At 42.5% G+C, this 19,969-nt stretch overlaps 1 protein-coding gene across 2 annotated transcripts in view; it reads right to left on the bottom strand.

Annotated features, from left to right (window-relative positions):
• The window catches only part of VAC14 (VAC14 component of PIKFYVE complex), a 105,678-nt gene extending 93,569 nt beyond the window's left edge, over window positions 1-12,109 (bottom strand). The window contains exon 1 of one of the 2 annotated variants that reach the window (XM_074285936.1): window positions 11,720-12,109. In XM_074285936.1, the coding sequence (XP_074142037.1) occupies window positions 11,720-11,823 (104 nt within the window). In that variant the 5' untranslated portion in view covers window positions 11,824-12,109. The remainder of the gene's footprint in view (window positions 1-11,719) is intronic. The other variant, XM_074285935.1, reaches the window with a different exon arrangement.
• Between the last annotated feature and the right edge of the window lie 7,860 nt (window positions 12,110-19,969).

The raw sequence follows: 19,969 nt of genomic DNA, 5'->3' as shown, positions 1-19,969 counted from the left end.
TGAAGAAATTAAAGCCATTTATAGTTATATTAAAAAAAAAAAACTTCTTAAGCACTACTGATAAGAGAAATGTAAGTTGAAACAACTCTGAGGTACCACTTCATACCTATCAAATTTGATTAAGACAGGAAAAGACAATGGCAAATGTTGGAGGGGATGTGGGAAAACTGAGGCACTAATGAATTATTAGTAGATCTTAGAGAGCAATTTGGAACTATGTTCAAAAGGCTATAAAACTGTGAATACCCTTTGATGTAGCAGTTTCACTATTGGGTCATAAAAGAGGGAAAAGGATCCACGTGTTCAAAAATGTTTGTAACAGCTCTTTTTGTAGTGGCAAAGAACTAGGAAGTTCTTTGAAAAGTGGATGCCCATCAGTTGGAGAATGGCTGAATAAGTTATGATATATGAATGAAATGAAATACTATTTTTCTATAAGAAATGATGAATAGGCTGATTTCAGAAAAGCGTGGAAAGACTGGTATGTACTGATGCTGAGAGAAATGAGCAGAATGAGAACATTGTTTACTGGAACAGCAAGAATGTATCATGATCATTTGTAATGGACTTGGCTCTTTTTAACAATGGAGTGATTCAAGACAATTCCAACAGACTTGGGATGAAAATGCTTTTTTGCATCCAGAGAGAGAACTAAGGTGACTCAATGTGAATTGAAGCATACTATTTTCAACTTTTTTTGGGGGGGGAGGGGGGGAGGCAGGGAGGAAGGCCTTTTCTCTCTCTCTCTCTCTCTCTCTCTCTCTCTCTCTCTCTCTCTCTCTCTCTGGTCTGATTTTTCTTTGACAACATGCTAAATATGGAAATATATTGGAGGGGATGTGGGAAAACTGAGACACTAATGCATTATTAGTAGATCCTAGAGAGCAATTTGGAACTATGTTCAAAAGGCTATAAAACTGTGAATACCCTTTGATGTAGCAGTTTCACTAGTAGGTCATAAAAGAGGGAAAAGGATCCGCGTGTTCAAAAATATTTAACAGCTCTTTTTGTAGTGGCAAAGAACTAGGAAGTTCTTTGGAAGTGGATGCCCATCAGTTGGAGAATGGCTGAATGTGTAAGGTATAACTTATATTAGATTGCTTGCTCTCCTGGAAGAGGAAGTAAGGGAAGAAGAGAGAAAAAATCTGTAACTCAAAATCTTACAAAAATGAATGCTGAAAATTATCTTTATGTGTAATTGGAAAAATAAAATCTGAGGGGAAAAAAGGAGGCATATCATTGTACCAGATGCTCAGAGACCGACTAGGCAAATAATAAGTGAAGTCAGAACAAAGTATCAGTGAGGTCAGATGGGGATGTTTTAAAATTATCATCACTAGAGCAAAGATACTCTATATTGGAAAGAATTTCTAGTCAATTTAGTATAACTTCCACCTTCAGAATCTCCTTAATAACATATTCCTGCCACTGGCCTGGGATGACTGGAAGAGAGCAACTTTGTCTCACTTAAATCCAATTTATGAACAAATCAAAAGACATCATGCATACAACCTTACCATTTTTACCTATCTCAAAGTCCTGTGGTGAAGGGCAAGTGAGAAGCATCAGGTGTGGATACACTGTATGGGAGCTGTAGTCCCAACTGCACAAAGTTGGCCCAGAACATAGGGTCAGCTTCTCAGTGGAAGCAGCAGTGGGACTCAGGAGCCCCCAAGGGTCAGAGCAGCCTTTTAAGGATCGCAATGCTCACCTCCATGTGTGAGGAAGGGGATAGAAAAGGTCCCCTAAAAATTTTCTGCTTATCCAATCCTGGCCTGATTACTATGATGGGCAAGGATCCCACAAAAAAGTGTTCAAAAACTTCTGCAAAGTTGATCCCACACCCCACTGGCACATGAAATGTGCACACACTTATAGACAACACAAAATCCAGTAGATCTGAAAGATGAACAGCTCTTGTTGTAAGACAACTCAACAGGTGTCACATCTAAAGAGCGGACCTAAGAGAAACAAGGCTGGCAAATGAAGACCAGCTTACGAGAGCTGGAGCTGGATACATGGTTTTCTGGAGAGGCCACAGTGAAGGACAGAGCCATGGAGCTGGTATAGGTTTTGTCATCAAAACTAGTCCAGTGAGCAAGGTTGTTTGCCTCCCCAAAGGAGTGAATGACAGGTTCATGGTAATGTGACTGTCACTTGCAGGCAAATGCCATTCCACCATCATCAGTGGCCATGCTCCCACAAGGAACTCGATTAAGTCAAAGAAAAGTTTTATGAAGACCTGAGATCTTTATCATACATGTACCAAAGGATGACTTGAATGCTAGAGTAGGCTCAGACTGACAGGGCAGGGAGTCCTCGGGAGGAATGGGGCTGGACACAGCCACAGCAATGGCCTCTACTACTGAAGGCTTATGCATCTCATGACCATCTCACTACCTACCAGCCATCCTGTTTACCTAGACATAATAGAACCTCATGTGTTTACCTAAAGGCAGCAAAACCTCTCGGAAAATGGCATTTAACAGACAATGTGACTGGAAGAAGACACAGACAGGATGTGAGAGTGACCAAGGCCATGGGTGGTACAGACTGCTGGACTGATCACAGACTAATCCTCTCCAAGCTGAATATTCACAGGCAACAAAAGCAGAGGCCTAGTAGAAGAATTAAGGACAACAGATGAGATGGAGCAATTTGTTGCTGACCTGGAGGGCAAGTTGGGCCAATACACAGCCAACAGCAGTGGGCAGCTTTCAGAGATTTGAAGTACTATGCTTCATTTACTCATCTGGGCCAGAACACTCACAAACATCAAGAATGATTTGACAAAAATGATGCTATTTTTTTTTTTTTAATGAAAAGTGAGAACTCCACAAGGCATACCAGCAGGATAATTCATTCATCTCTAAGAAGGTAGCATTTAACTTCATGAAAAGTAAAATACAAGTGCTGATAGTAACAATCCCAAGTGCTTTTATGATGCACTAAAGTCTATTTATGGAGATGGAGCTTCCCAAATCTAATCTTTCTCTTTCCATTGTTTTTAATGCTTTCCCCCAAGGAGTATGAGCTCTCTGAAGGCAGGAAATCTCTTTCTGCCTTTGTATTCTCAGGGTTTAGCAATGTGCCTGATAAACATACTGATGTAGTTTGTTTTTTCTTCTCTAAGAGAACAAGTCACATCAGGGAGGTGATACCATATCAAGCAAGTGAGTTGGATTAAGAGGGAAGGTGCAAAATCACCAGTTTCACTTTCTCCTCCAGAGCCATCTGGCCTGGAGATAGCCTTGGATGAGAGACTTTAGTGAGAGACTTTGGCCTTTTTAAGCTAAGGTCTTCAATAGATCTCAGTTTGTCTGAGGCAAAACCCAATCAGTGATTAAGGGTAAAATAAGTAGAAAATGGCCTCTCTTACCTAGTCAGGGAAAAAAAAAAAAAATCAACCTAGGAGAGGAAGATGCTTAAGGTTTCTGGCCAAAACAGAAACAGTTGCTATTTACACTCACTCTAACCCATCAGAACCCAAGAATTGACCCAGTGAGTTTTGGGCTGGCTCCTATTGTAAACCAAATCATGACAGCCAAAGTGATTTGGATTTAAGGCATGGTTCATAAAAAAAAGAAATCTAGCCTGTAAACCCCAAGATACCTTGCTAGATTTCAGTTATCAAAATTTATATGCCTTCAGGCAGAGCATCCATAGGGAAGGGCATGATTCCTTATATGGACAGAGGGACAGGAATAAGAAAAAGGAGGGAGAGAAGGAAGGAAGGAAATGCTGAGTTTACAGGGATACTATCAGATTCTCCCTGTAGTGGGTTATCAAATGTTGAGGTTTGGCCATCAAATGATGGCATGTAGGGCATGATACCGTAAAATATATATTGGGGTTATGGGCTGGGGTCACAGGTTATATCAAAAGAGTTTACAGAAATAATCTCTAAATCAAGGAGTAAAGATTTATTATGCTGCTAAGAGTGGGCTAAATCCATAAGGGTTTTTAGCAAGGAAAAGGATTTTAGCAATTAACAAAGGAGAAGACAAATTCCTTAGCAGTAACAAGGAGGAAGGGCTATTAAGGGGAAGACATCGTGAGGGGGGGGAATTATGCCAGGGCTAACCATAAAAGGGACTTAGCACTCTAAAAGAGTTAACTATAACAAGGAGAAAGATGTTATGAGGCAAAGTATGCTACTGGCTGGCAGGCAAAATTATTATTTTTTTTTTTTGAGGCAATTGGGGTTAAGTGACTTGCCCAGGGTCACACAACCAGGAAGTTTAAGTGTCTGAGATCAGATTTGAACTCAGGTCCTCCTGACTTCAGGGCTGGTGCTCTATCCACTGTGCCACCTGGATGCTCCTGGCAGGCAAAATTCCAAGAGAAGTTAGTTAGTGAATAAATCCTTTTATAGGGAAAATATAATTTGGGAATTTGATATCATAACTTAGCTTTCTGATTAGCTATAGTAACATGGGATTGCCAGAGACCTCCACCTGGGGTAGGGCTGTAATAAAGTCTATTTGAAATAAAAGGCCTAACCAAAACCAAGAAGTCCACTTATAATTCTATCAGTGCTCCTCCCTGCTTGCCTCTGAGACTAGCTAGAGTTCCAGACAGTCCATCTAGCTGTCCAAGACTTCCTCAGAAGGAAGGAGCTAACTTGTCCGACAGAAATTGGCCAACTAGGTCCCCAGTGAGACCTCACAGGCTGCAGTTTGCTGTTATGATTCCCGCTTTTTGTTGTTGAGTCATGTCCAAATCTTCCTCTGTGAGTAAGTGTCTGAGGTAGGTTTGAAACTCAGAACTTCTTGGCCCTGGCCCAGCACTCTGCCTCAAGTCTAGTCTAGGGAGGGAATGAATGTGACAGGCAGAATGGGGCCAGACTGCCCAGGCCACACATGTCGGGCTGGGGTTTCATCCTGGGAGGCCAGAAAGTTTCTGAGCAAGGAATGTCCCAAGGAGCCTATGCCTTAGTAATTCTGTTCTGGCAGATGGCGAAATGTAAAGTAGAAAAGGGGAGAAAGGAGGCTAAAGGAGTGCAAGCACAGCAGAGCTTCTTTGGTGTTATGGATACCTCAAATGGGCTGGAGGAGCCTAGAGATTGATGCCTTCTCTGAATAATGCTTTATAAAACAAAGCAGGGTTACTGAAATCCAATAATCAAAAATTTTTTTTAAGTTCATGGACTCTCATGAAGAAGCTCTGAATTGAGAAATTATTCCGATTGTACACTTAAAAGATGGTTATAGTGAGATGGGAGGAGATGGGGGTCAGAGACTCTGAGAAGGCCAAACTTACAAGACTTAGGAACTAATGAAATCCAGATTCTAGAGAGTGAAGGAAAGGGAAGTTGTGGGGCTAAAAGGTCAGTGGTACCATCTGGAGAGAGAAGGAAGTTAGGAAGAAGTGAGGACTTGGGAGAGGGCGACATAATGGCCACAGCCTGGTTTTGAGTGAGGTGCTGATAGGACAAGCAGGTGGAAATGTCCAGCAGGCAAGTGGAGATGTGGAGTCAGAGCTCAGGCTGAGCTGTATAGATATGGTCAAGACACACACACACACACACACACACACACACACACACTCATTCTCTCTCTCTCTGAAGGCTAAAGGAGAACAGCAGAGGATGAGATAGAAAGAATGTGTCATGGAATCAGTGAACAGAGAAAAACAAAGAAAGACAGAAACAGAGAGACAGATAGAGAGGAGGTCAGAAGCTGTGCTGTGGTTCATGGGATCACAAAGAGTCAAACTCGACTAAATGACTGAACAACAACGTAAGGAAACAAAGGCAGAGGAGAAGAGGGCTTAAGACAGCGTTTTGGGAAGACTGTTTCTATCGAAGGTGAAGGAAATGGCACAAGTTCCAGGAGGTGACCTAAAGCCAGCGTCACTCTCTGGTCTCTCTCTCCTCCCTCTCTAGCAGTACTGTAGAGCTATTTCCTGTTGCATAATTTTCTTGCAGATTTAGAAGATCTAAATAGCGTGCTTATCCTACCTGTAGCTCCCACAGAGTGGAATGGACAATACATACGTAGAAAGACAGGCTCACAATGACCATGAAAAGCTGAATCTAGCATTTATTAGAGCTAACTTATAAAGACCTATACTTAAGGCAAAAAGATCAATTGCATAAGTAGAAAATAGAAGAGAAATAACTTAATAATTCTTTTTTTTTAAATAGCCTTTTCATCTGACTGTATTAATCTACATACAATAAAATGTGGCTATCAAAAAATGTCCATTACGTCTCCAGCTATATTAACTAAAGGCTATTATCCAGAACAAGGAAATAAGCAGTTGCAACTTATTCTATGCTGGCCAAATAACATCTGGAGTATTTTGTTCAATTCTTGGTGACACATTTTTAAGAATTTTCAAAATTCACAAATAGGGTAGAAGATTAGGATACGTTTTAGACTTCTGATTCTATAATTTGATGGCTTAGCTCTCTTTCTTATTTTCAATTTAAACCACCTCATCTGCAAATTTCCCTACAATTCAACATAGTCATTACAATTGTAATAAATTGGAGAAACTGTCCCTAAATTAGTAGATCTTAATATGTGGTCCAGGGACCCCTCCTTTTCTTCAGGGAGCATTATTTGCCCATTTAAAGACTCCTTTCCTTCTCAACTACAGTACGTATTTATGTAATATTGAATTTTCTTCAAATATTTCAAACAAAAACATCACAATAGATTGACTACAAAGCAGATATGACAATATAGTTGTATTCTATTAAAGCAAACATTAAAGAGATTTGCAAAAATATATAAAGCAATGCTACTCTTCTCATTAAATGTTTTTCATTTTGAAAAAAATTTATTTTTCATAAAATTTACAAATAAGTTTATTATTCTTTTAAAATAATAAATTTAATTTTTTTACTAGTTTAATTCCTAACCTAATTTAATTTCTAAATCTAATTTCTAAAAAGCCATCTATATATGTCTTACACAAACAAATCTGGAGTTCAGTAATTTGAATATAAAGGAGTTGTGAGAACAAAAAGTTTGGAATCACTGACCTAAATGATAAAACTATATTGTAAATAACCAATTTATAAATCCTTACTAATTTTCCCACACAATGCTGATTTTATACATATTTTTAATGAATTGCCTTGCCAACTAGGAAAAATAATGAAAAAAGCCACAGGTCTTCAGACCCAGTCTTTGCTTTGGCTTTAATAGGAAAATTCATGATTTTTCCAGATAACCAGAGACCCATTCAAACAAGACCAGAATCAAAGAGACACCATCACTCAATTCAGTTAGGAAAAAAAAAATTATAACGCACTAAAAACACTACCTTAAGGTTCTGGGGATAGAAAGACAAAAATAACTATTCCCTGCCCTCAGAGAGCTCACATTTTATAGGAATAGAAGTGACGGCTTAAATAGACAAAACCCTTTGGTTTAACCCTCATCACAGCATTGCTAAAAACTGCAAGAATGGTGCAGGCAGCTGCCTTCTTTGGCAGATCTCAAATTTTGCTCTTCCCGCTGCTCTTGGTTGTTCAGGGATTGGGGTATGACTCTTTACACAACACTTTCCAAAACAAGAGTGTAGCAGATTTCCAGAGACAATCATTTCTAACTGAGACTTCCCTGGAGAACCTGGGACAACCTTTGCCTGCTTTGCTAGGAGATTCATGTTTGGTTTCCAAATGTCATCAAGTTCAAATGAATGAACTCGAAAAGCTAGAAACTTTGTCCCCTTTTGTATCCCTGCCCCAAAGGTCTAGAAGTTAACCAATAGCACCTTTATTGAATATTCACTAGGTGCAAGGATTTGACAAATGTGATGACAGCTGGGGGTGAGAAGTCTGGAGCTGGAGACTAAGGAGAGAAAAGACATTTTGCATCTCTAAGCTGATGAGCCTCCAAGGGCAGCCCAATGAGAGCAAGAGGCTGGATCTGAGTCCTAGCTCTGCTATTTGCTGTCCGGATGACTTTAGACATGTGACTGAGCATCTCTGGGTGGGATTAGATGGCTTCAGAAGTTATTTGTGTTATTATTTTCTATGCTCCTACAACAGGTTCTTTCACTTTCACTTCGACTCCTGAGTCTTGGATCAAGGAACCTGTAGAAAAAGACAGAAATGGAAGTTCTCTGATAGGCCTTTTCTAGGATCCGGTCCCAACAAGTCCCATACAGAGTCTTTCAGTTGAGTAGGTCCTTAGAACCTGCAGGATTGAGAATTTCCTTATGAGTTAAGTCTGCTCTTCATTAACACGAAGTGACTATTTTCTCCTAGTCACTGGGGACGCAACCAGAGCCATTTGTGACTAATCAGTTCAAAATTGGGATTCTGAGCTAGTGTTTTCTTCCTATGGATACTTCTTTCCCTAACTGTTCCTTCCCTATGACAAGAACTAAAGTAGAAAAGATTCTAGACCTGGTAGCAGGAGATAGTGTGGTTCTAAGGGAGCCTCTAGAAAATCGCTTAAGGTGTATGAAACTCAAGCACTTCATCTGCAAAATTAAAGGTACCATCACTCAAGGGCTGCTGTGACTGTTTGTGATTACAAACAAATGTGATTATTTGTAAAATGCAACCCACAAACCTTAAAATGTGCTACATAAACGTGTGATTACTCTGGCCAAGGCCATGGAATTTTGTCCTTATTGTACCTGTCCTGTCTCACCATTATATCAATAGACACCTCTTGAAAGCAGGGATCAAGTCATCTTCATTATATGCTCCATAGTGCTATAAAGGATTCTAGTCACGGGACATGAATCAATATCTTAATGGACAGAAGCCAAGAAAACCAAATGAAAACTTTTTTCTTTCAGTACAATGACTAATTAATGATGTGATCAGATCCTGAAAATGACTTCCTCCTATTACCCCATGAAAAGTGGTATTCCCATCAAAGCCAAGATAGACACACTGAAATCTTAGTCCAAAATACCTTAGCCTCTGGAAAAGGGGTTTGGAGGATATGGGGGGGAGAGATCTGAGGGAGAAGGAAACAAGGATAACAGAACTACATAAGTGGATGCAGGAGATGCTCCACAAATGTTTACTGGGCACTTAGCACACCCAATTTACCACGTGGTTTCATGATGTCAGGGTTAAAATAAAAACCCTTCCAGTTTCTAGATTCTAGAACAACAATCCATATTTACATGTGTTGTTAACCATTTTCCTGATAATCTATGAGAAAGCTAGGTATTGCACGTTCTTCTTATTCCCATGAGAAAAGCGGCACCCAGATGGGCTAAGCAGACTGCCCAGGGTGCCCCCAGGAAAAGTGAGGGAGCTGGGAGTGGGACCCAAGGCTCTCCCGAGCACAAGCTGAGCACCTGCCTCTGTCCCAAGCTACCTCCAGTGAACAGAGGAGGCAGTTTATGGACCCAAGTGCCTCCCTCGCTGGGGGATGGCAAGAAGAGGAGCTTTGTGAGTTATGCATTACCAGGACAGTTTGGGTTTCTTCTCCTCAATCCCCGTCAAAATGGGGCTAGAAAGGAACCAGAGCTGCTGCTGGAGGCAGATAGAATGATGGCCCCCTACAGCCACCCTTGGGGCCCAAGGCTTCTCACTGCCTCAGGGCTGTTCCATTGCTCAGAACAGCCCATATAATGGTGGGCACACAGAACCTAGATTTTATCAGAGTGCCACGGCTGTGGGTTTAGCTTTTAGGCCCTTCTCACCTCTCACACTTAGCCTGAGTGGTGCCTCAGACCTGGCAGACACTGGGTCCCGCTGCCTTAGCACCTCCAAAGCAACGATCTCGTTGGCAGAGAACCCCGAAGGGAAAGGTGGCACACGAAGCCCCAAACTCTCTCACAATAAGAAGTCGCGCAGGCGCCGACCCTGTCACTAGAGAACCCGGCTCACTTTCCTCCCTGACGTAGGGACCGTCCCCAGCACTACTCCACTGAATGCTGACAAACGGTTTCTAAAGGGAGACGAGGTGGGGGACCTCTGCCGTCCTGTTCGGAGGACCGCTCTGTCTGAGCAAATAAAACCAAAGTAAACCGAAAGGTAAATACTTCCACAAGCAGCCCACACTCACTTTTAGACTCAAAGTTCCTGGAAGTGAGTGACTGCTGTGACTCTGACTCATCCGTGGCTTTTAAGTCACATGGGAGTTATGGGGAGCACACCAGAGCATTTAAAGGCTGGAGCAGCTGCTGGACAACCTCGAAAATGGGCAGAGCACGACTCCTCAGAACAGGCAGAAATAACGCACCGCCATGAATGGTTCCACTCTGGCTCCCAACAATGAGTTATCATGTGATGATCTTAACGTAGATTTGGAGGCTCCGTAAAAACAGCCAGAGCCGAGCAGCTGCTTAGAACAAGCGCAGCTCAGCCGTCCTGCTCTCTACGGCAGCAGGGGCGGAAACAGCCACGACGGAGTGAGGAAGCCCACAGACAGTGAGTCTTCCAGAAGCCCCCTCCCCAGATCCCCATTGCCCCCAGACTCTAGTGTGAGACGATTCTCCCCCTCCCCCAAACACTCAGCATCTCCCTCACGGAGAGGGAGCGCAACGTTAGTGTTCGCTCTGAGAATACAGAGACAGCAGCCATCCCACTGAGAGCCACGAAAGGCAGTTTTCATGACTGGTTTCTTACGTTGGTCACTTTTAATCTGAGAGTTCAAAAGGAAGAGTTGAAACTCGGATTCAAACTTTGGCTCTGGCATTTATTTTTAACCTCCGTGAACCTCTTTTCCTCACATGTGAAAGAAACGGTTCTGAACACCTCCTTTAATAAACTTTGTTAAGGGCCATCTGCTCTCCCTGGCCACTGGATGCAGAAGGCTCTGGAAGGGAAACGGAGGCAGGGGACCATGTCCCCTGCACGCCAGGCGTGCCTCCTCCATGTCATGGCCGCTTCCAGAGTGATGGACAAGCAACAATTAAGTGACTCCGTGCTCAGAGCCGGGGCGCTCATTCACGGTCTAGGTCCTGGTACTACAAGCAGAAGTTCACTGACTTTTTTCATGTGCAGGGGCTGCCGCCTAAAGCCAGCACTTGGGGCAGGGCTTCCCAGGGGACCCTGAGTTTGGGAGGAAGAGAAGAGACAAGCATCTTTCAGAGCAAACCCGTAAAATGGAAAGTCCCCAGCGGCAAAAGGACCGCAGCTCATAAAGCGGGAGAAAGAGACAGGAAAAACCAGCTGGAAAGAATCAAGGCCTGGAATCCTTGAGGCCCGGGGCCCATCACCCTCTCCACAAGTCTCAGTTTCCTCATCTGTCAAAGAAAAAACCCCTGCGCAGCGCAGCGCACCAGCTAAAGGCCCGCGAGCCTCCGCGGCTCCCTGTGGAGCTCAGAACCCCGAAATTGTGGGAGGGCCTGGGACACGGGGCCGCGGGCGCCTCCTCCTGCTCACGGCCTCTGCGGCCTGTTCAGTGTCAGCCCAGTGACTCTGGGAGACCACTGCAACACCGGCTCGCTCCCAGCCCCACGCCTCCAGCAGTGTAGCGGGAGCCTCCTTTCCCCCAGCTCCGCTCCTCCAGCAACGCACTTGCTTTCCCCCAGTTCCCCTTCCTCCAACGATGTATCGGTGTACCGCCTTTTCTCCAGCTCAATTCCACCAACAATGCACCTGTGCACTTTTTCCCCTCCAGTTCCACTCCCCCAACAATGCACCTGTTCCCTCCAGCGCCACTCCCCCAACAACGCCCCGGGCACGTTTCTCCCCGGCCACGGAGGAGCGCGCCTGGGAGCCGCCCCCCCTCCCCCCCCCCCCGCCCTCCGCCCCCCGCAGCCTCGGCTTCCGGACGCCGCTTACTTCTCGATTTCCAGCGCCGCCACCTTTCTCTTCTCGTACAGCTTATCGTTGAGGGCGCGCACGATGTTGGGCGTGAGGGGCGCGAAGTCCTTCTCCGCGTTCATGGCGGCGGCGAGGACGCGCGAGAGGACGGGGACGGGGAGCGGGGCCCCGGGGGCCCGGCGGGGACGTCTGCGGCTCTGGCTCCGCGCTCGCCCGCCGCACGCTGCCGCTGCCTCATGGGCGCCGCCGCGCCGCCTCCTCCGCCCGGGCGCTCTCGCAGCTCCGGGCCCGCCTCCGCGCGTGCGCACTCCGCGGCTTGCGCGCCCGGGGACCACCCGGCTGTAGGGGTTTTCGCTCCGGTCCCGCCTGAAGCTCCGGCTCGGACAGCGGCTCACGGGGCGGAAGCCATGTTACTCGAGTCACATGATCCGCTCGAGGCCGCTTCCGCTTTCCGCAGCTCGAAGCCCCGCCTCCTTATCTTTTCAGACCCGCCCCCGCCGAGCCAGGCCACGCCCCTGACGTCAGACGCACCTCCTCTGACCTGACGGCCCTTCAATTTTCCTTCCAGCACGTGGCTGAGTCTCGTGAAGTGAGACCGAGATGGAGAAGAGATTTCTGGGGGATCTGGGGGTTTAGGCAAGGATGGACCCGCGGTCTTTGTGGTTTTGACACAACAATAAGCATCCCTTTAGCGCATTGAGGTTTGCAAAGCACATGAACTCACTGGCTCTTCATAAAAAGGCTGGGAGGCAGGTGCTATCATCCCCATTTCACAGATGAGGAAACTGAGGCTTTGGACTTGGCCCTCCCTGACTTCAGGCCCACTCAGCGCAACTTTTAATTTATTTTATTTAAACTTTCAAATAACAATTATTCATTTACTCTCCTACCCATTCCACCCTGCCCCCTCCCCTGGGGGAAAAAAAGACAATAAAGCTCTCCTAACAAATCCTTCTGAAGGAATTCCCGCGTGGCTCACAAATTGTCTCACAAATCTCCCATGTTTTTCTTGCGTCCGTCATGTTTGTGTCAGCTGGAAGACGCTGAGGTGATCGCAGAGTCCCTGCAGCGCTGAGGTGATCGCAGAAATGGCTTTCCTGGCTCTCCTGACTTCACTCTTCCCAGTTTCCTCTGAAACTGACCCTTGTACTTTTCTTACAACACAAGAGTATTCCATCCATAATCTGGCCATTCCGTAATGGGTTATAGTTCTTTGCCAATTTTTTTTAGGTTATTATAAATGTTTTTGTCTATATTTTATACATAAGGGCAGCTGGGAAAGCACTGGGCCTGGAGTCAAGAAGACTCCAAATTCTGCCTCAGTTTGACTTTGGGCACTGCTTCCTGACCTATAAAAGGGGAAAGGAATAACATCTGCCTCCCAAGGTTGTGATGAGTAACAAATGAAATAATATAGGAAAATAATTTTTAAGCCTTAAAGTGCTATGGGAATATTAACTGTTACTATTAGAAGGAAAGAGAAGCCCAGAAATGCCCACTGGTGAGATCTTCCAGAAGCTCCTATTTGCTTATTATTATTATTATTATTATTATTGTGCTGACTGAAGTGGCCCTGGAATGTTTAATGGCCTCCTAAATGAGTTCTATAGTCACTGAACCAAACTATCCACACAGAGAAAACAAAATGGATGAGAAATGTACAAACTATGATATGCAACTGGACTGATAAATCCATATATGAAGGTTATGGGATATTATTGCTCTGTAAGAAATGACCAGCAGGATGAATACAGAGAGGCCTGGAGAGACTTACATCAACTGATGCTGAGGAAAACGAGCAGAACCAGGAGATCATTATACACTTCAACAATGATACTGTACGAGGATGTATTCTGATGGACGTGGATATCTTCGACCAAGAGAATAACTAATCCAATTCAATTCCGTTGATCAATGATGGACAGAATCAGCCACACCCAGAGAAGGAACACTGGGAAATGAGTGTGAACTGTTGGCATTTTTGTTTTTCTTCCCAAGTTATTTTTACTTTCTGAATCCAATTCTTCCTGTGCAACAAGAAATTCGGTTCTGCACACATATAGTGTATCTAGGATATACTATAACACATTTAACATGTATAGGACTGCCTGCCATCTAGGAGAGGGGGTGGAGGAAAGGAGGGGAAAATTTGGAAAAGAAGTGAGTATAAGGGATAATGTTGTAAAAAAAAATTACCCATGCATATGTATGGTCAAAAAAAATTATAATTAGAAAATTAATTAAAAAGCACGTGTTGATTTAAAAATAAAATAAAATCTTGCATAACAACAACAACAAAAAACTCATCCGTGTGTGTGTGTGTGTGTGTGTGTGTGTGTGTGTAGATATATGTTGAAATAAAATCTTGGACAGACACTGCAAATATATAATAAATTATAATCAGAATTGAAAAAAAGGAGGGAAACGGCCTGTCCTGGCATCAGGGAGCAGGAGAAAGGAAGAAACTTGTTATTGTCACTAAGTATATTTGGGGGAGCAGGCATCTTTTGATAGCATGGCCTTAGTTTGGCCCTTAGGGTTAATTTGTCATTTCCTAGCCTTCCATTTAGGAGACCAGAGAATTTTCCCCCCTACTGGCAATATTCATTATGTTCTTCCTGAAAACAATTTATCCCCCCAACAAACTAAAAGTAATATATTTTTTCATTATTATTTATCAGGATGGCATAAGTGGAAACCCAGAGAAGACACAATCACTCTGTGGAAGTGCTTCCCCTGAAAGGCAGCAATTGAATGTGACCATTCAACTGGAGAAGAGAACAGATTCAGGCCCTTCGTGCATTGTAGTCATGTGCTGGAAAGAGAAGTAGGTGTCCTTCTTAATGGGAGCTGGTGGTGCTTGATGGGCACATCTGAGCAGGAACGTTGAGGGAGACAATGAGAAATGGAGAAATCCTTTAGGGCATTCCCAGGCTCTGTGGCCCATAAGGAGGTCTGATATGAGGATTACATTAATAACTATGATGCCATATCAATAACTTTTCGTCGTCTGAATTGAGGTTAATTTTTTTTTAAGAAAATAGTTTTATAAATGTATTTCATTATCTTAAACTATATTTATATAACTGTATTTCATTATTTTAAACCATATTTATATGACTGTAATGGATAATTATTTTTATCTGTATGGTATAACTATAATAGATAATTATTTTAAACCGCATAACTGTAATTAAACTGTATTGCATAACCATAATTGATAACGGCATTTCATTATTAAATCATTGATTTTTGTGATGAATAGTTGCCTATCCTCAATGATTATCACGCTTCCAGCACAAACTGTAGCTTTTTTGACTCAGTGCACTTAGCCCCATAATGGCACAGATCTTCCAAGCAGCAAGGGGCTTCTTATCTAGTCCAAAGGTCTTAGTGAACTTCCTGGCTCTGTGGGTGTTACCTTTCTCTGCTGGCCCTGGAAAAGTGCTTAGTCAGGATGGGAGGGAAGGAGAAAGGGCGGATCTGAGGCAGAGGTGAGGCAAGGAGTGAAGGCAGGGGAGAAAGAAGAAGAAACTGGAGCTGAAGTCTCTCTTTCTGCCACTTAGAAAATGGTTATTACTCAAAGACTGGTTTATATTAGAGTTTCTGTGGTTATATAGCTTTTAAATAAACTAACTTAATGGATGTGGCTAATGCAGGCTAACATCCTGGAAGGAACAATGTTCCCTTGCAAAAAATATATTGTTTAATGATTTCCTTTTCTTTCCCAAAGCCAAGTAGTCCTGCAAGATTATTTCTAACTTTCATATCTTTACAGCTTTAGTATCATCACTATGGGAAACTTAGGACCATTATAGGAAAAAACACCCTAACATCAGTGGGGATAACGCTAAGCTTTCTGGGCTACAGAGACTTGACTCTCTTTCATTTCAGTTTGACTACAATCCAATATTTCATCTTTTCACTTCTGTTTCTTCCTCTGAGTCCTTCTGAAAGTTTAATTAAATGCTTTTGGAAGAAAATGGGTTTCCATTGCTGCAGTAAAAAAAATGTTTCTGATACTTCTTTGAAATTGAGGAATGCACTTTTGCTTGCTTGTTCCTGAAAATCACATTCTAGATTAGATTAAGAACAAATTGTTTATTAAAGATACAATCAAGTGCCCTAACTCATAAAGAGGCTGGCTAGTTCTTGGGGTAGATCCTTCAGGGATATTGAAGTTGCACAGGGCGCAGAATACTAGGGCTGGAGGCAGGAAAATGTGAATTCAAATTCAGCCTCAGACACTTCCTCACTAGCTATGTGACCTTGGATGAGTCACAAAATCTATTTGCTTTAATTTCCTTATCTATAAAATGGAGATAATAATGATAGCATCTACTTCCCCGGTTGTTGTGAAGATCAAATGGGATAACCATAAAATGCTTGGTACAGTGCCCTCTTTCTATAAGTTTCTATAAGAAAAGGAGTTTTTGACCTTTCTCCTTAGGTGTTTACTATTCCCATTTTGTTAGGTGAAGTAAGTCACCTATCACTTATGAAGCATCCACTACGTGCCAAGCACTGTGCTTAATACTAGAATTACAAAGGAAGGCAAAAGACGGTCCCTTTAGTTCATTGTAACATGTGGAGCTCGACATTATTTAATTTCATTTCAAAAGTCATTTATTTAATGCCTACAATGTGTAAACTAAGTTGTTAAGCAGTGGAGAGGCAAAGATAACCGAGAAGAACATCTAGTCTCTTACTTGTTATAAAAGGCAAAATATCTAAATATAGCATAAGAGAATTTCAGGAATGATTTTACATAAGAGGTGATGTCTGAGTGGAATCTAAAGATCCAATAAGGCTTTTGATTCCAAGAGGCAGAGGTAAGGTTTAAAGCATTCCCGATTTGTGTGGGCATATATGTGCATACATGAAAAATAGTTTATTGATATCCCTTTTACTGTACCATTTCATTTAATGCTTTAAACTTGAACTATTTCTTATGACTGAATAATAAAGGAATATGCATCAGTGGTAGCCTATAAGCTATGGCTTTGGATGGATGTCAATACTTTCTCTTAAACTCTGGTAGCCTTGTCTGGGGGCCCCATCATGTCATTTGGGGGAGAGTGAACTTAGATGCTGTTCTTGTTTGAGAAGAGCCAATGAATTAAAAGGAAAGGAGTATGTTAGGTACTGAACTTGACATAGGAGGGAGAACGATATGGATAGCTATGAAGATCTGGATACAATGGAACACACACAGATGGAGGATACAGTGAGATACATAGAGACAATTATATGTATTTGACTGTATCCTGTTTATCTAGTTTTGTATATACATACACATAATGTATACACACATATGTGTATATATATATATGTTTTCATTGTTCAGTTGTTTTTTTCTATTCTGTTCAACTCTCTTCTGTGGCTTCATTTGGGGTTTTCTTGGCAAAGAGACTAGAGTGGTTTTCCATTTCCTTCTCTAGCTCGTTTTACAGATGAGGAAACTGAGGCAGACAGGGTGAAGGGATTTGTTCAGGGTTCCACAGCCAGGAAGCATCTGAGGCTAGATTTGAATTCAGATCTTCCTGTCTCCACCTATATATAAATAAATATATATGTATACACACATATATGCATGTGTATATGTATATATGTATAAAGTGAGCTTAAAATAGATTTCAGCCAGTCATGGGAGCAAAGGGAGGATCTTAAAGTGGCAATGGACCTCTTCTTGGCTCACTGCATTAAGGTCATAACAAAAAGGTGAACCCAGGACTGAAGATAACTCTTGATGCTGTGTCTCCCATAGCAAATGATCGATTCCAAAGTTCTTGAGAGAGACCCTGAGAGTGTCCTTGTATCACTTTAGACCTCCACACAAACACATGCCTTATGTGAGTTCTGCATGAAATAGTGTTTGAGGCATTCGAACAATGTGACCAGCCCGCTGGACTTGTGCTCTCTGCAGTAGATGTTTGGCGGTTCAGTTCCAGGAAGGATCTCAGTACCTTATCTTGTCAGGTGATCTTCAGATTCTTCCTAAGACAATTCAAACGAAGTGGTTCAGTTTCCTGGCATGGCCCTGGTGCACTTTCCAGGTTCCACAGGATACAGCAATGAGGTCAGCACAATGGCTCTGTAGACCCAAAGTCTGGTAAACAGCTTAATGCTTCTTTTCTTCCACTCTTCTCTTGAGAGTCTCTAAACACTGAGCTAGCTCTGGCAATACGTGTGTCAACCTCATTATCGATGGAGACAACCCTGGAAATTATACTGCCGAGGTAAGTGAATTTATCCACAGCATTCAAAATTTCTCATTTGCTAAAATTTATGTCTCCATGCACGAATAATTGACTGGCAGAGGATCTGTTTTCTTGAAGTTAATTGTTAGGACAAACAAGTGGAGGGGATTGATCCATATTTTGTTGCATCTCAGCCTTAGAGGCTGCACTGACTACACAATCATCTAGGAACTAAAAGTCATGCACCAACTCTCTTTCCACTTTAGTATTGGCTTATAGCCTTTTCAAGTTAAATAATTTACATCAGTGCAGTACCTGACCTTGATGCTGTTTTTGAAAGCATCTGACAATATTGCTGAAAACATCAAGCTAAAAAAACATGGGAGCAAGCACTGCTCCACTCCATTGATGAGTGGGAAAGGTGAGAGCATCGTCCATTATCCAGAACTCATTCAAGCATAACAATACTGGTGAAATTCTCTGGGTAACCGAATTTTGCCATCATTATTCACAAGTGCTCATGACTGACAGTACCAAAGGCCTTGGTTGGATCAGTGAATGTTGCATACAGATCTTTGTTTTGTTCCTGGCATTTCTCCTGGAGCTGTCAGGCAGCAACACTATTGGCTCTTTCAGAAGCCACACTGACTCTTGGGTAGATAACTATCTTTCAGGTGAAGGAGGTCTCTAGCAAGAATCTTGCTGGCAATGACTAAAAAGAGATCTCCCGATGATTATCACAGGACAATCTATTTCCTTTTCTTTTACAGAAATAGCAAATGGAGGTGTCCTTGAATTCCTGGGAAGAATAACCACTTCTTGTCATATAACCCAGAAGATTTCAATCAGCTTTTGTATGAACAGTGAACCTCTACCCCATAAATTTCAGCTGGAATAGAATCAGCATCCGGTACTTTGCCATACAGGGGAACTTCTTAATGGCACTGAAATCTTCTTCTTCATGTAGAAGTTTGACTAGAGAGGGACTGACTTCAACCTGAGGCATATGGTCAATGGTTTCAGCATTGGTTGATGACAGATTGTTGAACATGATGTGGAAATATTCAGCCCATCTCTCTAGGATCATGTCCTTACCTCACTAATGTGGCTCCATTAGTGCTGAGTAGTTAAGATGCACCATACATCTTTAGCACATAAATATAGTGTTAAGGAACTTTGGATTTTACTACTGTCAACATAAAATTTAATTTCATTTGCCTTCTTACTGGGACAAGAATCCTGCATCTCCCTAAGCTTCACTTGCACTTAGCTTTAGATGGAGTTAAATGCTGCCTTTTTAGAGATGAATTATCTTACTGGTAAACTCTTTCCTTACAGTTTTTAATTGATTAGCTTCTGAATTTCCCCTTCAAGCTATTTGCAAATGTCCTGGCACAGATGAGTAAATATAGTGCTATACACCAAGTCTCTTAAAACTACTCATTCCTTTTCTGCTCTACTGTTACCAACCCTATGCTGGCTCAGCTTCCCTTCCTGCTAATAACTGTTCATGCTCAGAGAAGTGCTCTAATGTATTTATTTTAAGTCTAATCATTTTGCCTCAGAGCTGCTGCTTTTGTGGAATTTGAATATTTAGTTGAAGAGATTAAATCTAAGTATGATCTGTCCCATCTCCCTCCTGAGTATCCTCTTCACCACTCTCATGTCCTATTTGTCTCTTTTTCTTACAATGATGTAGTCTATCAAATGTCAATGTTTGCTGTGAGGGTGCACCCGCCAAAGTTTTATTGCATTTGGGTAAATGGAAGACAATGTTGGTAAAAAGGTAATGAGATGACTTGCTGCCATTTCCAACTTCATTCCTCCTAAGGACTCTGCCATACCTGTGTCTATTGTGGCATTAAAATCACACAGGGTTGCTCTCTTTCTGTACATTGATGATGAGGGTCTCTAGGCATTCATAAACAATTTTCTTTTGAAAATTTACCAGAATTAATTATGATGGGAGCACGCATGTTGATGATGATGCTATGGTGCTTTCCTACAAGTGGCAATCACATTGTAATGAATTTGTCATTCACTCCCTTTGAGAGTAATACAAATTTGT

The sequence above is a fragment of the Sminthopsis crassicaudata genome, chromosome 2, assembly GCF_048593235.1.
Source record: "Sminthopsis crassicaudata isolate SCR6 chromosome 2, ASM4859323v1, whole genome shotgun sequence".
NCBI lineage: Eukaryota > Metazoa > Chordata > Mammalia > Dasyuromorphia > Dasyuridae > Sminthopsis > Sminthopsis crassicaudata.
The sequence above is the reverse complement of the archived record's forward strand: the minus strand, read 5'-3'. Positions and strand labels throughout refer to the sequence as shown.